Source organism: Sphaeroforma arctica (genome assembly GCF_001186125.1).
Source record: "Sphaeroforma arctica JP610 unplaced genomic scaffold supercont1.1005, whole genome shotgun sequence".
Classification (NCBI taxonomy): Eukaryota; class Ichthyosporea; order Ichthyophonida; genus Sphaeroforma; species Sphaeroforma arctica.
In genome coordinates this window covers 13734-26570 of record NW_014039553.1, presented here as the reverse complement: position 1 = coordinate 26570, position 12837 = coordinate 13734, and the positions used below count along the sequence as shown (strand labels likewise).

At 43.6% G+C, this 12837-nt stretch overlaps 2 protein-coding genes across 2 annotated transcripts in view; one reads left to right on the top strand and one right to left on the bottom strand.

The window, feature by feature from the left end:
• The first annotated feature begins 2035 nt into the window (after nt 1–2035).
• On the top strand, nt 2036–3888 carry SARC_09635 (hypothetical protein). Its single transcript, XM_014296349.1, has 2 exons — nt 2036–3260; nt 3535–3888. Exons 1-2 carry the CDS (start codon nt 2041–2043, stop codon nt 3686–3688), a joined length of 1374 nt encoding a protein of 457 aa, XP_014151824.1. The 5' UTR covers nt 2036–2040; the 3' UTR covers nt 3689–3888.
• Nucleotides 3889–4109: 221 nt separating this feature from the next.
• Nucleotides 4110–12837, bottom strand: part of SARC_09634 (exosome complex exonuclease RRP44) — a 9652-nt gene continuing 924 nt past the window's right edge. The window contains exons 2-15 of the mRNA XM_014296348.1: nt 12377–12609; nt 11821–12019; nt 11035–11251; nt 10089–10296; nt 9400–9637; nt 8734–8999; nt 8352–8550; nt 7720–7890; nt 7297–7383; nt 6763–6906; nt 6257–6354; nt 5718–5904; nt 5216–5366; nt 4110–4391 (exon numbers count right to left, since the gene is read on the bottom strand). Of these exons, the coding sequence (XP_014151823.1) occupies nt 4162–4391; nt 5216–5366; nt 5718–5904; nt 6257–6354; nt 6763–6906; nt 7297–7383; nt 7720–7890; nt 8352–8550; nt 8734–8999; nt 9400–9637; nt 10089–10296; nt 11035–11251; nt 11821–12019; nt 12377–12609 (2628 nt within the window). The 3' untranslated portion in view covers nt 4110–4161. The remainder of the gene's footprint in view (nt 4392–5215; nt 5367–5717; nt 5905–6256; nt 6355–6762; nt 6907–7296; nt 7384–7719; nt 7891–8351; nt 8551–8733; nt 9000–9399; nt 9638–10088; nt 10297–11034; nt 11252–11820; nt 12020–12376; nt 12610–12837) is intronic.

The window sequence follows — 12837 nt, the reverse complement described above, 5'->3', positions numbered from 1 at the left end:
CCAATGTATTATTTCAATTGATCTTGATATTTTAGACTGACCGGAGGCCGTATTTCTACATAGCCCCCAGTAGCTTTTAGAACTACAAACGTACGTTAAGATACGATCTAGTTTGTAAAGCGAAAACCAAAGTAAAACGGTTTCGGTCATGAAGGCCGTATTTGTACACAAAGAACACCGCGTACGGTGAAGAGTGTACAAGTTGAAATTTCGATGGGTGGTGTTTGGAAAAGATACCAATACCACAGTGTGAAGGGTGTAAGATATTTTGCCGTGTAGTGTGTAGTATATGATAGCGTGTATTTGAGCGTATATGATTAAGAAATGTGGTGTTATGCCAGGTTTTAACCACACACATAACATCAACCAAACTTAAAATTGATATAACGTTCAAACACGTATCTGTATCTGCGTTGTCCATGTTGAGTCCTTGTGGGTTAAAGAGCGTCATTCTCATTGGTCCTAACATTGTTCATCATCGGTCAATACTACTGGGCTCTCCTCTTTGACGATGTCAGCCATTTCTATATCATTGCCTGTCGTCGAAGAGTCCGTCGTGGAAAGCTGAGGCTGCGTATTGCTATCCATCGTGTCGGATGATTGTGTCGGGGAGGTCGTTGGTATATAAAGTATTAGATTAAGATAAAATCTATGATATCATCATTTATTTGCATAAGTCCTCTCTATATAAAATTAGACAGGTGCCCCTAGGAGACGTTATCCTTAAGAGATGTAGACATATAATCTGAGGCCGGTCCTGCAGCCTGTTCTTGGAGGTTTTAGGGGTTTTCATGTGTGAATATTTCACCTTTCACCTCAGCTTGACGGTAGCTTTATCTAATACATACACTATAGTACGTACTACAATAGATCCTGATGGGAGACACTTCTAGCGGTGAACGCTGTTGTGCGAAAGGATGCACTACGACGCACCCAGTGGGTGGTGTACACAAATGCGCTGGTTGCGATCGAGGTATGCATGCCCTTTGTGGCATGTATCTTGGTGAGGGGCATGTTGCAAACTCGATTGGTTACTGCCTGTCTACAGATAAATGTCAGCCACCGAATGACATGTGGGAGTCTGGTTTCACTAATAACAGACAGACAGAGCCAGACGAATTGTCACAGAACGCACCTACAACGAGTGAACCAGGCGGATCGACACCACAGTCTACGCCCAAGCAGGATATATCGTCTGGTATGAAAGGAGTCTCTAGTATGATAATAAATTAAGCTCACTGTTGGTAAGAGGAAGAAAACATATAAACATACTGTATTATCAAACAAGGTGAGCTCCAATACAACAAAAAAAATTCAATCTAAAAAACAAAGATAAAGGTGTTATCGTGCGTACAATCAGGAATGCAGGGTACAACTTAGACCTATCATGGAAAGACAACTATCGTAAGGATTTAGTGAAGGAGGCCGTGCGGGTAGCACATGCATCATTTGGCGTCAGTATCAAAACAATAAGAAGGTTCATGGAGTCTGAAGAGAAGATACTCAGTCAGTCTTATGAGGTACATGCAAAAAATAAATATCGAGAAAGGTGAGGTACACATCACGAGTTCGAGAAGCGTTTGATCGAGTTGGCCGGTAAGGTTAGAGAAGCTGGTTTTAGTGTAAGTCAGGGCTTGATCGTCACGAAAGGGAAGGAGTATTTAATGAGAGCGTCTAGAATACCTCCTGGTGTGACCCATACTCCCATAGGTTGGACCCCGAACCTGATGGTATGAAACTGACCCAGACTTGTCTTACCTCTTTATATGTCCAAATATTTACCAATCCCGGGAACTGGACATATAAAGAGGTATGACTGTACCGCCAACCGTATTTTAATTTTAATTTTAATAAAAATCAAACTATAAAAGTAAGCACTGAGTGCAGCACTGAGCAGCAGTGAGCAGTGAGCTGTGAGCCTCATTGTGGAAGACAGTCTGGAGCCCGCCAATCTATATTTGGCAATTGTAAATGATATAAAGATCATTCGCGCAGGGGTAAATGATGGTCATATCAAAGAAACGAACTTTTAAAACGTGTATGTTGCTAAGTACATACACCAAAATGCCTAACCAAGAGTCAAGCTATCACATCGGAGATGGACCAGATACAGATGCACTTGAAGCAGATCCCCCTACGAAACCACTGAGTATCATCAAGAATTTTCAATTAGGATGGTTCGCGATGGTGATGGGGTGGGGTGGCACCGCGCTGGCCTTAAACATTCTTCCGGGTGTATCTGACGATATACATACTGTGCTCAACATAATCGGAACGGTTATATGGGTGTGGGATCTTATTTACTGCATTATCTTCTCAAGTTTATTATTGGCCCGCATTGTTCTGTATCCTAAGCCATACTGGGAGATGATGAAGGGCCCCGCACAATTCTTATTTTTCGGTTGCATGCCAATGGGTGTCGCAGTCGTGGGTATGGGGTTTGTACCCTTCGGACCCAATATTATGTCCGAAAAGGTCGCATACGAGATAGCCTACGTATTATTTTACCTTGATGTCGCTCTCAGCGTGATCGCCATGGTACTCCCACCGTTTATGATGGTGGTCTATCAGAAACACACTCCTGAGAATATGCAGTCCCTTTGGCTTCTTCCGTTCGTCTCGTGCGTTGTCGCAGCAGCACAAGCGGGCGTTGTCGGGCCCGTAATGGAAGATTTGAGCCGACAGCAAGACATCCTATTTACAGGTTTTATTTTGTGGGGAGCTGGAATACTAACTGCTGCACCAATTATAGCTATTTACATGTCGCGGTTAGTATTTTACGGCTTCCCACCTAATGGGTTGGGCAACTCAGTATGGGTGATCCTGGGTCCAATTGGTCAAGGCTGCAATGCAATCGTAATGTTAGGCCGTAATGCAGGTCAGTTACAATGCACAGGCCATTTCTGTCCGGACAAGACTACTATTATGGACACATGTGCGTGCAGCGGAGCGCTGACACCCTTAGGTGCCTTTGGGTACGTATTACCAGGTATCACGCTCATGACTGGGTGCGTGATGTGGGGCATTGGTGTGTGGTGGCTGTTCATGGCAAGCACGGGCAGTATATACCATGCAAGTATAGTGGATAAGGCAATTAAGAAGGTACACAATCCCATTAGTAGGAATCAGTCGTTCTTGACACCAGATAACAAAGGAAGGCTTAGCGAGACGACGATCAATCAACCACAGCGCCGGCCGAGAGCACTGCCCTTCAACCTGGGTTGGTGGGGAGTAGTTTTCCCCTTCGTCACGCTGATCATGTAAGTATAAAAATGGGCTTTTTGCATGCATGTGTTGGTTTAATCAGCTTTAGCATCCCACATACGCACGAGCTGTGTAGTTCTGGATTGAAATTTTAAAACTACGGAGCTCGGCGGTTGTCCATAGTGGAATATTGTACACATTGCAATAGTTATTTTGGGACTTCTCACCACGGCAGAACAAACATGTTTTTGCAACAGTGGTTTTTTGCTGTACGATTCATAAACAATATTAATTATGTTCCTTACTCTATCCATCTTCTCTATTGCACAGGGGTACCGGACAGCTATATATCGATACAGGTTTCGGTTGGTTCATGTGGTGTGGCCGCATCTTCACTGTATGTCTCGTGATAATTTCATTCTACGTGCACATCAAAACAATCTCCAAAGCTGTCACTAGACAATTTTGGGTCAACTTTGGCTAGCTCCAAAGATGCCAATTTCGGACATTTCCATGATACTTCTATAAGATGCAGGCGCAGAAAATCTCGAACGCGAGGACCTCCGCCAAAAATTTAGTTAAATCAATTGCGATATTGCAATTGCAGGCTTATAGCCAAATACAATTAGGCAAATTCTTTACATAATACCAATAAACAGAACTTGTACGGCTGCGCGATCCTCCACACATAAACAGTGAATGAACGTCAGCAAACATACACCACTCGCAATCTAGAAAGTAGATATATCGCACTCAATGACTTTCGTAGATAAATGCTATTAAGGCACCAATACGCCTATGGCTGCAACGTACACGAGTCTTGTTCGGACTAAGTCTATTAGCGTTACAGACTACGCTTGTGAATATGCTGGATTTCTGTCTTGTCTCAGACTTAATATCAATTTCGTATATGATAGCGGCTATCTTTTATGAAAATGAACCTACTCGTGTACACCACTACTTCTTCAATTTCTTCTCTGAGGGGCCTGCGGCAGGCGATGCACGCTTGTTTGAAGTGTTTGCGTTGGGTTCGTCAACTGCCATCGCATCTGTCGGAACTACCGAAAGCCCGGGGATATGGGGTTCTACCAATTGCATTACTAATTTCTGATGCTGTTCGTTGCTACTATCCACGTGAATTTGTACCTTTAACCTATCGAACATGTGGAACTTGTAGGGCTTGCCATCTGCAGGAGGTGACGGGGTAAAATAAAACAAAATCATTAAATTCATGAGATAGCATTGAAAGCGCTGTCGCCGCCACATCGTCTTGATGAGCACGTATTTAGTGCACAACTGACACAAACGAGCTTATGTATATATATTCAGTGGTAAAACAGCACTGTGCGGGATTAAAACCAGGTCGCTTTTACAGTGGTTATTCTCGAGATGCTTCAATTGTCAAGAAATAGATGATGATATGATGATCGATAGGTCAACATCTGCAACTGAATAAAACTTCAAGCAACGTGTGCGTCTGCATACTACATTTTATGCATGTCCATTCAATGCTAAATTGGTATGAGATGTGTCAGTATTACGACCATAATTCCAGCATATACACACTGAGATCCATGATGGCGCATGCAGGTTTGGCAATAATACACAACACCGTGTGGGCTGCGCAAATCTGCAATTGATGCATGCACTATTGATCAACTAAATAGAATATTGTATCAATTCATGGGATAGCATATAGCATATCAAAATGACGCGCCAAAACACGCTTAAGTATGGTTAAACCTCCCCTATATAGATACTTGAGAGCTAGCGAACCTAGCAAGTAGCAAACTCGATGTAGGCGGTGAGTACTCGCAACATCCGACATTTTGCTTTGTGTGTCGCAATATGTCCGGACGGAACATATACACATATCAGCGAGTGCTCTGCTCAAGCGACATTGTACTACTATTCATACGCCATATACATAAAAGTTACTTCAGTAGAATTGATTCAACATAGGTATGCGATTGATATGCTACGGTAAGGATACTTCAATGTTGCTGCATACCTTCGGTGGTGAGCGTTAAGGCTTGTTTGTCTTCGGCATAGTCCGTCTGCTGCGAATCGAAATACACCACAGATTCGAAACCATATTTCGGCACAATCACAATCAGCGCATTATCCTTCACGCGAATAATGTATCCATCCTCTACTACAACCTGAGGCATCGGATTGGTGAGCAGGCCCAGAGTGTGGGAATGGGGTGTGAGAATGGACGACTTCAGTAAGTAGCATAGGTAGTGAGTGACACAATCTAGAGCTCTCTCAGCAAAAATGAAAGCGTGGTTACTCGTGTCTTCATTTAAAACAGCGTCTCCGGAATCGTACATGCATATGAGCTCAACCTACTGGCGCACCGGTCCATCACAAATAGAAGCGTTTACACCACACTTTCACACCTATTGCGACTTTCTGCCTGATGAATTTTGCCTCTAATAGCACACGCAGCCACCTAGAACAAAGTAAATACACTCTATCATTGAAAAAACCATACACATAGTTATACATACTCGGTTCTTAAAGAAGAGGTGTGTATAGAGCTCAACCGAAGCACGCCCTGCAAACTGAGCATTGCGGTGTCTGTAATTTAAGTTGTCACACAATGTTTCCACATCGGATTTGCCTAGTAGCGTTGGATCGGCATGGTCCCAGCCGATAGAGGACCCTAACAATCTGTGCACAATCACATCCGCATATCTGTGAAGTAAATAAGAATGATGTGAGACTTGGTATGCGGCGATAGACTACCAGCTACAGCTGTCAATTTCATTTTGAGTTTATCGTCATCGTGGGAAATTGAGTAATAGACATGCAGCAAGCAAGTAGACATTGAAATAGGCGGGTTGCACAAAAACGAGACACATGAGTATTAAATCCATATCTTTATCAGTCGACGCGAGCGCCGGTTCATCGAGTACGATGGGCGCACGTACGGCCACGCCCGAGACTAAACTCAAGCTCAGTATTTACAAGATTCAAATGATGGTCAAACTATGTTGATTATACTGTATGATATAAATCTTGTCCGTATATGTTCAGAATCGCATACCGACGGATCGGGGATGTGAAGTGAGTGTATATTGGTGCGGCCAGACCGTAATGTTTGTAGTCCTCCTCTGGCAGGGTGCCGGAACTGAAATACTGAGCCTGTAAAAATATGATAAAATGGACAAATAGGTATATTAGAAGCGCAAGTGAGTCAAGATGTATATAAAAGCAAGACGCGCACTTGGGATTTCTTGGGATTTACCTAATCAATCTCAATACAGTCAAAAAGCAAATTATGGTGGTTGTAGTGCTCTTATGCACGCCACACTTCAGCTGCCACAGAGTAAATAGCAACTTTTTCAATGTAGAAAATGGCATGTAGAAGCTACAAGATAAATAAACGTAATGCATATATATTGATAAGGTCAGAGGCAACGACATGCTTCACGAAAGACTACTGAAAAAGGCAATTGTCAATTGCGGTAGCGAGGGGCTTTGTAAGAGGTCAGGTGGACTAGACGAGGTATGCAGTATACTACTGGTAGGCACACAAGGGAGGAAACGTACCTGCATCATACATCTGGTGGTCAAGATACGGATAAGTGTATTGAAGTACGGCCGATCTGGCAGGACTGCCTTGTCCAGCGACTCAGCCAGCTTCTTTGATGAGGATACGTCTAATTCTACATTTACAGTCTTGGCCCATGAGACCTAGAAGTAGATAAAGCCAGAGATATAAATTAGATATAAATTTATAGATTAGCTTAGACGTGAGAGCTGGCCCATAATATCACCCGACTGTTATGTCCCTTAGTGGAAGGTGAATTTAGATTAGTTGTGCACATGGCTGTGGCATAGGCTTGACGGCGTGCCAGCGTCCGTTTGAATGGAACCGAGATACCGTTTCTACCACCATAAAGTTGTTTTAGATGGATTCAGGAGTTTGATCTGCCAGAAGCGACCATCGGACTTGCAAGTGGTAACCGCTATACCTAGATACTCAATTATCACAGTTGCACGACAAAAACATACCACTGAAAGCAAATTACAACCATCACAAGAGTTGAAGAGGGAGTATATCTTCAACCATGACACACATACCAGAGAGTCGAAACGCTCTTTATTTGGTGCAGGATGTCTTCTCAGCATCGAACTTTCCGGGAACTGTTCATGTATCCTTTGAGCGACCTAGAAGACAGTTCAGAGGTTTGAGATTAGCTCGTTGCGAGCGCGTGTATCGATTTGAAAAAGACAATGCGATATATCACAAGCTACCGCGCTATCTACCCTCGCACCAAGAACACACCACACGTGAGTGATGTATATAATATATGGAGATTCGATTGGAGTCTCACCTGTACCAAAATCAGCGATACAACTGATACACTCCAATAGGTCAACAAGCGCACGCAAGCCGTCACAAACTACCACGCTCATTCAGCTCGTAGTATGACATTACCGGGACATCCACTATCAGGCACGAGAATTGCACGCATCCACAAACTTGGATAAATTTAAACGTACCGTGCAATTGGCCAACAGCATAAACTCCTCCACCAGGGAATTGGTTTCTTTGAGCTCTTTCACATTGACCTCTAGCGGATCGCATCGTTCGTCTTCCATGTCCATTTTAAAGCGAACTTCCGGAGACGCGAGAGAGAGTGCACCGGCCTCAAAGCGACGCGCTTTCAGGATCTAACGAGATAAGGTATATTGATTAGAAGAGCAATGGTGAATTTGAATTGGACCGTCAACAGACCACAGACGAATACAAACAAACGTGACTCCACATACGTGTACAAACCCTAACCGTAGAGGAATTGCTGGTGAAGACACACAAGTTTTCCTAGAGCTCGTCAATCAAGAGTATGATTGCAATTCATGTTTCAATTGCCACTCTGCAGGCACTTAAACCCAGCTAACCCACACAGCAAACAATTGTATATTCTATGATCCGATGTTTTGAGAAGTATCAAATACCAGCACTGCTTGCTGCGCCATATGAATCTAGCAATGCAAAGCACGCCTACATGCGATTGGTTCTAGCGCGGAATAAAATCTAACTTGATGATAAGCAACAAAAAGTAACACCTCAAATACTAGAAATCGACAAGATTTATACTTCTGGTTACTTTCCAAAGAACATACATCCGCACCTTTGCAAACTTGTTCAGTTGTCTGATACTCTTGGTGAGGTCGTCCTGTTGGGTCTTATCATCTACGCGTGCCTGTGCTTCATCGTACGTGAGCGATGCCTTCGAGCGAATGACCGATTTGGTGAACATCACATCCACCATCTCGCACTCAGGTGTCATCTCCCACAGACACGAGAAAGCCAAACGGTCAACATTTGATCTGTGAGAACAAGAGGTAGTATCAGGATCCGTACGGCCGATGATCGTTTACACGCGTATACGATACACTTTAATCCAAGGAAAAAAATGTGGACCACGATAAAGGAACTATACTTACATACGCCATGAAATACCTACATATAAGCCCACTGAAAGGAACATAACCCATAAATCCGTTACATACCGCAACGAACACAAGTTGCTACCCAGGAGCTCCGGCAACATATCAATACGATTGTCCGTCAGATACACCGTGGTACCTCTGCTAGCCGCTTCCTTATCCATAGCTGTACGAGGCTGTACAAAGTGTGTCACATCCGCAATATGCACACCCACTTCGTAGTTACCGTTGGGCAGTAGGCGAGCATGCAAAGCATCATCGATATCCGTGCAGCCGGGAGGATCGATTGAGCACACGTCTAAGTAGCGCAAGTCCTTCCTCCTGGCCACCTTCAGAGGAAAAACAGCAAATAAATTCACAACAATATGTTCGGTGTAGTGAAGATCCAGTTTTCGCGTGGAGATGTATGGCATCGATAGACGAGAACGAATTACATAGAGGCAATAACAGACTGTAAGAATTACTCGTGTGCAGAAAGCCAAGCAAATCATGGCTTAAGAATTGGAAGGTTTAAACGATATCAATTGCGTGGTATGGCGGCACCATTATCTATATCTAATTCATGTAGTTCAAAGGACAAATAGATTATACATTCATTTGCTATATGCTACAGCGCTTGCTCCAGATACACAGACACCGTCAGCGACCACAAGTTATACCACACACAATGTACTAAGGAATAAATAACAACAAAGAACCGGTGTAATGCAGAACACATCGAGTACTGACCTCTTCATCAGTGAGCACCCACGGGGTGGCAGGCAAGCAAGCCAGCACATCCCCTGAGAACTTGGCGTAGCTCACATCGTGCTCAATCAGAATAACTTCGCCCTCCGCTACTCTGTCTCCTAGATCACCAATCACACGCACAAAGTGGCCGTTGGGGTACATAGACGTTCGCTCCCACCCGTCGATGTTGACAATGATTCGTTTGCCCTGAAGACTTTCCGCTTGACGTGTTTTGATTCTGCAATACAATGGGCAGGTGGAGAAGATACAACGATAGGACATGAGCTACACATCGAGATGTAGAGGAGATACAAAAAATTGCGGGCAAAGGTAAAGATGCCGGTAACTGCGATCTCTCATGCGCCACCATCCATCTTCAGTAATTTTCACACAACCTCAGTTTAAATTGCTTTCGTTCAACTAAAAATTCTGTTGATGCTGAGATGGGCTCTTTCTCTCACACGCAATACCAAAAAATACACACACGCATTGTTTGCCAGTTAGCAGTAACCGTGATATTGCCGTGGATACATATTTGTTCACGGTTTACAGATAAAAGTTCTTCATTTCGTTCTCACTGAACTCTCACTGGCGCATGATACATTCAACAGCGCAATACGAAGACATAAATAGCACTACAGTATGCACATCAGTGTATGCTAATGATATCTATATTCACTTTGTCTCACCTAATATTTGGTATACTCCTGTCCTGGGGCCGAAACAGATGGAATACACCACTTCCTTTTGAGGGCGCTAGCACACCACAATACGCTCTCCAGTTTCGCTTGACAATACCCACCACTTTACCACAGGGGGGTGGAGGGACTAACGATGCAGACGGTAGTACAGGCGCATTCTTCGCTTCGCCGCCAACAGCATCGGTGTCTGGTTGGTCTGCAGGGTTCGCGCAAAAGGTATAGCGATATTGAGTATGTAAACTTAAAATATAACTTACACATGAGTGCATTTAGAGTGTGCTGATGATCTTCATCTCAGCGGGATTCTGGTCTGGCTTCCACCGGCTTGGAGGAATCACGCACCTACACAAAGCAAGCACCACGTACCCTCAGAAATATACCCCCAGAGATATAGAGTTGCTAGCTATCAGATTGATACGCGCGCGCAGTACCTAGGACCACGCGCTTACTTAAAACAGCGAATAAAACAACTGCTTACTACAGTTATGTTGACCTATCGACGATTTGGGTCATGTAATCATAAAGTAACACGAGTATCGGGCTTAAGCTACTGGTTGGAACACCATTGGTTAAAGTTGACTAGGTGAATACCTATTCCAAACGTCTAAGAGATACATTGTGTGTTCGAACAATTGGGACAAAATCATTATTGTTATGCTTAGTACAAGTGCGTGCTCAATAAGATACACTTATGTGTCGATTCTCTCACCAGCTACACGAAGGTATGTGCACACATCATCCACATGTTAAATTAAGTGCTCACATGAGTGATATGTGTCTGTCTCTGTCGTTATGAAGTTTCTTCTGGTCTATAGGTACCAACTCGCCTACAAAGTAACATTAAATACAAAAGCTGCCTCAGTACATACCTAAGTATATACAAAAGCTGCCATTAACATCGCCATACATTCATCGTTCAAGCGTTCAAACACACCTTCCTCGTCGCCCTCATTTACGGCCAGGGTCTTGGAGGGGTGTTCCCACTCATTCTCAGGTAGCAGCTTCACAGCAACTATATCGCCGAAGATCGCTCTGTTGCACGCCAACCTGCCCTTCAACAGAATCGGCTCGGGGTGGGCTTTCGCACTCACATATCCTTCTAGGTAATTCTCGCGTGATCGGTTGAAGGTGCCTTGGACCAGCGCGCCGGACTGAGGGAAAATGCATCCATGGTTGGGAGAATAACAGCGTCAATACCAATGTATACTCCTTTTTCCAATGGATGATGAGCGTACCACGAATTTTGCACTGTCGATTGTTCAACAATGGGTTTGTCAAGCATATGCCCTCGTCAGGCATCGCTGCCCAAGCGAGCGCGTTGCTCAATTGAACGAACCCATTTTCGGCTTAAATTTCGCATCGGGTTGTATAATAAATTCAAAAAGAATCGTGGAAATTGCGAAGCTATATTTGGGATGTTGAGCACAGCATGATGCCACACTCGGATACATTGATAGATACCTTCCTCCGAACTATACATAACAATTGTTTGAGCGGTAACTGACCAGTCAACTAACGCACAACTCAGTCATTATTCCCAGTATAGCAAGAAATGATCCACCAACCAATCAAATACGCAACATATCAAGTGCACAAGCGCATACGTATGCAATACCTTATTCCTGGACTTGCGCACAGAAAGAAAACCCTTTCACTCTTGACCCCTCAATACAGGTTCATCCACCAAACCTCATACAAAAGCACACAACGATAGACACACCTTGATACCAGCCTGTACGGTTCCCTTTGCTAGGTAGTCTGGGTAGTCCAATTTATCGCCTGCGGGTGTCGATGATGATATAGAATCGGATGCCAGCGCTAAGAGATCTACCATTTCTGCTGAATTTGGGAGTCCGTTGACGTATTGTTCAATTGTCGCACATGGTATATTGTCCAGCTCAGCCAAGCGTTTATTATCCCTACGTTGGGGAAAGGAAAGTAGAAAATAAATTGAAAATCCACGGAGCTCATAGAGATAAGACAATCTGTGGGCGAGAGAGTTTGCGTATGCGTTCACAAGCGAGCTGCCCATATCATAGACTAAATTCAATAACCAAAAAGGTGACACCACGAAGCAAAAGCTTGGCGCGCTGTTGTTCAGAAACAAAGTGGTGTAATACTTGAAACCCGCCATACATTCTCGCCAAAATGATGAGTGATAGACGGAAGAATCAACAGAAGCAAACACTCCGACATAGTGTAAAGAGTTAAATATACCTGGTGCCACTCAGTACAAATTTAAACAAGCATATAAAGTCGAAACCAGCAAAACTTACCTGTCATTAGTCAGCATGACTACTCTGACGCCTTTATTCTGCGGCAAGTGTTTGTTGTACCATTCCGTACTAACACGGATAGCGCGATCGTTTCGGTCGTTGGAACTCTCTTTCGGCAGACGCTCCACAAATACATCTCTGTGGTGTTCGTTTGTGAACACGTATGCATGCTTCTCGTGATTGGTGATAATCGCTCGAAGACGCGTGTAGATAGCTGTATTTTGGTTTTTGACCTGTGTTTGAAGGCATGATATGCATATCAGTAACTGTTCGTGTAAGCAGGTGGGGCAGAAGTTCAGTATGCATCATACGTCTCGACTATGTACAACTATGTATATATATGTACATACATTTATATATGAAACTGATATATATATACATATATATATATATATATATATATATATACATACACACACACACACACATATATATATATGTATAATAATATACATACATAC